Source organism: Bremia lactucae, assembly GCF_004359215.1.
Source record: "Bremia lactucae strain SF5 chromosome Unknown BlacSF5_NotPlaced_49_SHOA01000009.1_1371882bp, whole genome shotgun sequence".
NCBI classification, from domain to species: domain Eukaryota; phylum Oomycota; class Peronosporomycetes; order Peronosporales; family Peronosporaceae; genus Bremia; species Bremia lactucae.
In genome coordinates this window covers 756,493-762,432 of record NW_027152062.1, presented here as the reverse complement: position 1 = coordinate 762,432, position 5,940 = coordinate 756,493, and the positions used below count along the sequence as shown (strand labels likewise).

At 45.3% G+C, this 5,940-nt stretch overlaps 1 protein-coding gene across 1 annotated transcript; it reads right to left on the bottom strand.

Moving 5' to 3' along the window:
* Window positions 1–361: 361 nt before the first annotated feature.
* On the bottom strand, window positions 362–2,776 carry CCR75_005092 (uncharacterized protein; the record flags this gene model as incomplete). Its single annotated transcript, XM_067963175.1, has 2 exons — window positions 362–2,592; window positions 2,737–2,776. 2 exons carry the CDS (start codon window positions 2,774–2,776, stop codon window positions 362–364), a joined length of 2,271 nt encoding a protein of 756 aa, XP_067820124.1.
* Between the last annotated feature and the right edge of the window lie 3,164 nt (window positions 2,777–5,940).

Below are 5,940 nucleotides of genomic sequence, written 5' to 3'. Positions count from 1 at the left end.
GATCAGCCGCGCGCTTTCAGCTCACTTCGAGCTTCGTCATTGCAATTCGACTTTGACCAATATAGTTGTTTAAAATGCGTGCTTCGTGATAATTTTTCCCGTTGCTGCAAACGACTGGTTATGGACTGGATCTGTCGATTATCGGTAAGCTAGCAGCTCAGGTACTGCCACTGCTTACTTGCTCGGGTGGCAAACAATTTTTGATTTTCTACAGATGTATTTTTGGGTCATATGCATCGGCTAGACGACGCTCTTGCACTTTTGTGATTGCAAGGCAAGTGGTTAGCAAACTCGGTTGAGTACTAATAAATTAAAACATCAAAAAAAAGTTTAATTACCTCTACGCTACGCCATTTGTTCACTACAATCGACCGTGCTTTAATATACCAACGGGTTTGAAGTCAATATTTTCGCGTGGCTTGAAGCGACGCGACTTTCTAGAAGATTCCTCGCGACTGCCCGCTCGAGTCAAAGTACTAGCGTGGTACGAACTACAGTGATCAGATGAAAAACTAGAGTGGACGATTATAGAGCCACCTGAATTAACACGGCGCATTTTGCGCAAAGCAAAGAGCGCGTCCTCGATGCTCACGTAAAACTGCTCCTCCGATCGACAACTGTCACTCAACCAATCGCATAGTGCAGAGCTCTCCATGCGATAGCATCCGTGCTTTATGGTCACAAGGTCAACCATCGAACGTCGCAGCATCTTCAAGTCTTCAGTCGTGAAGTTCAATTGCTCCTTAGCTTGCTCCTCCGAAACGAGCGAGTACGGTCCTGCTGCTGCACCTACAATTAACTGCAAAAGCTGCTTTGCCTTCGTCCAAATGTGGGTGCGAACCTGCCCAAATTTGTCCTCAAAAATCTCTGCATATATGTCGTACAATGTCTCAGGTAGCTCTTCAAGCACACTGAGAGGCACCAACCCTTTTTGGCTCGTCATGGCCATTCCTGGGTGGGTCAATGCCTGCTTCGTAAACTCCAAGTACGTGAAGTTGCCGCCACTTTTTGCCTTAAGAATCTCCTCTGCTTCTAACACATCAACGTCGCAACAGATTTGAGCGATTTCATTCACAAGGGAAGATACATCCGCCATATATGCAGTATTATTCGCACTGAAGTCCAGCACTGATGACACTGGAACCCGCTTGGCGAACTCGATAGAAGGCTTTGACGATACGAGAAGTCCAAGCCATGGCGGAAGCTGTGGAATGATCTGAGTAAAAAATTCCATCAGCTCATTGCGGCGTGCCGTTCCAGCCGAGCATTGGTCAATTCCGTCGATTAGAATAAAAGTCGATTGCACAGGTTCTTCAATGGCATTAAGTGGATCTACGAGCACTTTAAGTGCCAGTAGGACCGAATCTTTTTCGTTAAGTACGTACTTCAGATTAAGTCGAGCCAGATGGCTCTTGAAGGAAGGAAGGTTATACACAAGTTGGTGCACCATCGAGAGCAATACGTTGCGTGGGTGGCTCTCGCTCTTGCGATCGAATTGACAACAGTGCGCGGCCAGTATATTTCCACAAAATTGCTGCGCCACTGTGCCACAAAACGCGCTCTTGCCGGAGCCTCCCTCACCGACAACAGCCAGAAAATTGTCACTTCCTGAGTGAAAACGCGCATCCAGCCACTGTTGCACGCGATTTAGTGCCCACACGCGAGAACCGGGAGTCAGACACCGCGCATGAGCCGCGAAATCTGAAGTACAGTCAATAAGCGGAAAAAGTTCGTTGATTTGATGGGAGTCAAGTGGTGTCGAAAGCGCATTGTCCTCAACTGGGACCAATTGCGTTAGCCTCACACTGGCACGGGCCGCGAGTGAAGGCGATCTCTTGAGGACAGCGCGGGACGCTGCGAGGCGATCGCGTGTAGCATCTGACGTTTTCGCGGACGTTTGGCGTGTAAGAATTGCGCGGACTTCGGTCGACAGCGTATCCGATGACGAGCTTTCGGTGGGTGATACTGGTGAGGCCAAATTTGGTAGCTGTGTGGCGCATAATTGAGAAATAACACCTTTCAGCAGCGTTAGCTCCTTCAACACGTCGTATCGCGTCAAGTGAAGCTCATTTAAAACTTCTCGTCGAAAACTTTTCACTTCTTCCTTAATCTCCAACACCTCCGATCGAAGAGACTCTAGTCTAAAATTTTCGCTGGAAGCAGGCGACGAAGCTGCTAGGCGTTGCGCCGAAGGTAAGACATAATTATTGCTATTATAGTGACAAGCTTCTGAGCTGGTAGTGGGCGTTGCAGCTGAAAACTGTGAAAATATGCTGCTAACGTTACTCACTGACGACGTCTCAATGTCCTCATTTAAAGCCGAGAGTGCAATGTTGCCTCGAATCTGCGTCGTTCTCGTCTGTGGGATATGAGAAGTCGTGGAGCGGGCGTAAAACATTTCCTCTACATCATCCGTGACGCTGACAGTGTCTGTCAACCCTGCACAGCGGTCAAAGCTCACTATTTCTTCCTGTGTTTGTTTATGTCGCAATGGGTTGTCTTCTAACGCGCTCGGGTCCTCCTTTTTGAGTAGGCGGCTGCTGCGCAATCTATTCTTAAGCCTATGTATGGTACCGACCATAGCTGTTGAACCTATTTATGAAAGGCAACAATTAAGAATAGACTAAAGCTTGAACAAGCCGTTGCGGCAGAGTTGAGATCGTTAAATGACAAACACTAAATTTCACGGCTAGAGATTTACCATCTGTCCACTAGGCATAAACTGGACTGACGTACCCGCGCCCGTTCCATTATGGCCGCTAAAGATGTGATGCATATGTAAAAGCTTCTTTATTTCGTCGAACGCGTAATGTATGCAACCGAGCTTACGTCAAGTCTGTATACCTTAAGGTTGCCATCCGTTAGTAAAGAGGGAGTTCCTACGTCACTTTGTTCTGGTCGTCAAGACCATATTAGGCGAATTACGTGATATGCCAGAGGGAGAGGCTGACCGTATCCAAAATATGAACACAAGTAATCGCAAAGGCGAATGAACTTCTATTGCAAGCATTTAAAACATGGTCACACGTGTGATCAGACTAGGGCATGCCAGGTGGCGGACGATGGTGATGTGGCAGCAAAAAATTGCTAACATCTGGAACGATCGGACCGGCGACGTTGGAACGAAGCAAGGATACCTTGTGAGACATACAACGAGTAAGTTAAGCATGCACGCACTAACGATGCGGCCAGAAAACAAAACTTACTTCGGCCTGCAAGTTCAGACAAATTTGTCGGAACATTGTCACTTCATTTTGCAGACCAATAATTATTTCTGTTGTCCCACACACATCAAAGAATATTAACTTATGATCGTCAATTTGAGCTACGGTTCATACCACTACTTCGCTGTAGCTGGTCCTGCAAATTGCGGTTTGTATGCTACAAATTTTCATTTTAAATATGACATCACACAAACAACTTTACCTCAGAACATCAGGCAGCGTAGAAACACAAAGCTACTCCCTAAGCGAGTTACGTACCCCGAGCTTCTCTTGAACTAAAAGCAGCTGCGTATTCTGCTGCGTGCAGCGAAGAAGCTGATCCATCACCTCCGTAACTGACAATGTGCGCTGCATTTGCCCATCCATACGCGTTATAGTTATGTGCGACGGGGTATATACGGCTCCAAGCTCCGTCTCTGACGAAGATTTTGGCCTGCTAACTGCAGGAGGAGCGGCGATCTGATTTAAGGTTAAGAGTTTATTGTGTTGCTCTTGTTGCTATTCGAAAGAAAATTAAAATCTTAGTCTTGACACTAAGGCACTTATTAAGTACACGAGACAGTACTTTTTTTTGTCGATCTTGCTGCTGCAATGGAGCACGATCTTGCTTTTTTTCCGCGCTACTGGGCATCAAAGTCTTTTCGACGCCAATAAGCCCCAATGTCTGAAAACAAATGATGAAGAGTGAGATTAGTCGTCGAAAAGTGAGCTTTAAAGCTCTTAGGACTTTAGCCATACCTTTTGTGGCTCGATTATGCTGGACAGCGAGCTCATAGGAAACTTTCTTACATCATTTTCTTTGCTATTGCAGTCAGTAGCCGGCGCCTCAATACAAAATTCAGAGGGCGAGCAGGGATCGCAATTAGCCATCGGCTTACTCTTCTTGCTCTTGCTCTTTTTTGACTTAGATTTCGACACAAAAGCTAAGTCTTTGAGCTCCGCTAAGTCACTAAATTGCACGTATACGTAGCTTAACGTTAGTTAGTCAAAAACCAGGAGTATAGGCAGCATTAACATGGGTGTGCCTGCTAGTCTTCTTGTTGCGCGATTTTTTCCTTTCCTTCTGCTTATTCTTGCGCTCATGCTGTCGCTCTTCAGCGCTTTCGTCTCCTGAGTCAAAGTTGCCATTCACGCGCAGCTGGCTGAAAGCTGCAAATACGCTTGGCTTGCCGCGAGATGTCATCACCATTGAGGGCGTTCTTAATTTGCCACGAGATTGTTCTAATCTTAATTAAGTTTACACTTAAATTTTAAGTATTTTTTCTGACCTTGGCGATCTTTTTTGTGAAAAATTAGTCAAGCGCGCGCATCGGCCACCGGTCTCGGCCTCACTCTAAAAAGCCCCGAATGAGGACGCTCCTAAGTCAGCCTCTATGCAAAATCCCCCCTAAATTATAGTCAGATGGCAGATGACTACAATCACTATAGTAATTCTAACCACGAACATCGTGACGAGGCTTCTGTCTATTAACATAAGTTGAAGAAGCTAAAAAGCAGAAACTATGTGAAACGGGCGTGTCGTGACATAAGTATTATTTTTATATATGAGGAATAATAAATATTATCTTCTATGAAAGAAAATAATTAAAAAGTTCAAAATTATTATTTTTATTACTTTGACCTAAATAAATCCAATATTACCAAATATGGTTATATTGATGCAAAAAGACTTTTAGCTCTATTAACTGGTCGATTTAAGTCTAAATCGACCCCGCCAATCGTTATAAAGCTCGATTGTGCTGTGCGCAAGGAGGCGCCATACTTACTTAGTTGTTAATATGATAAGCCCATTAGTAGATAGAAGATTGTGACGTAGAAAACTGTATATATTAATAAAGTTTTACTTTCTCTGTTCTAAACCCTTAGTCTAATGCTTTAAGCTCATGACCCTTAGCTTCATAGAAAACTTAATCTGTCCATCGTGCACGGGAAGTTTCGTGGCACCTCACCTACACTGTCATCAGTGAAAGGCTAACTAGTACTGATCAGTACTAGTGGAAATATCCGTTACACCTGGTAGCAATTCGTAGTCCGTTCAAAGACCTGCGCACGTCCCGTCTTCTCGTGAGCTCTTGCTATCTAAGAAGTAGATTTAAGTCCGTCCGACCTTTTTTATCAGGCTGCATGCCAAACATGAAGTCCAGACTGACGGACTTCTAACAATCCGTTAGTATCTGCAGCGACTTCAATGGCGCAGTGCTGGACGGAGTAGGCTTTATGTGCTGACAGTGTTCGCAGAAACGAATATAGTTGACCACCCCCCATCGATATAGGTGTGGCCATTAAAATTCCTCTGACACTCGCAAGTCCTCTGACACTCGCAAGAATGTCTTTTTACGGCCCAGATGGGCCACTTGACGGTGCATCATGGAGCTCGTGAAATATCTCCAACGTGAGATCTGTGTCATGAGGGACATAGATTCTCAAGGGATCACAAGGTAAAGGCTGATGCCTTAACAGACCATCGCCGTAGCTAAAGCGACTTAGCTGAGCCTTCAGGTGCGACGGAAGGGAGACCTTTTGTCCACCGAAGTGATCAAACAGCAGGCGACAATGTTCGTCCTAAACTGTAGCTCTCCTTTTTTCGGAAGCCAATGAGCTCATCACGTGGTATGCCTTCACGGCTGCCAACGTTGATGGTTAAAGTTATGATTCAACACTAGACACACTTGTTGAAGATTGATGTATTCATCGAAAGTGTTGCACTTTATGCATA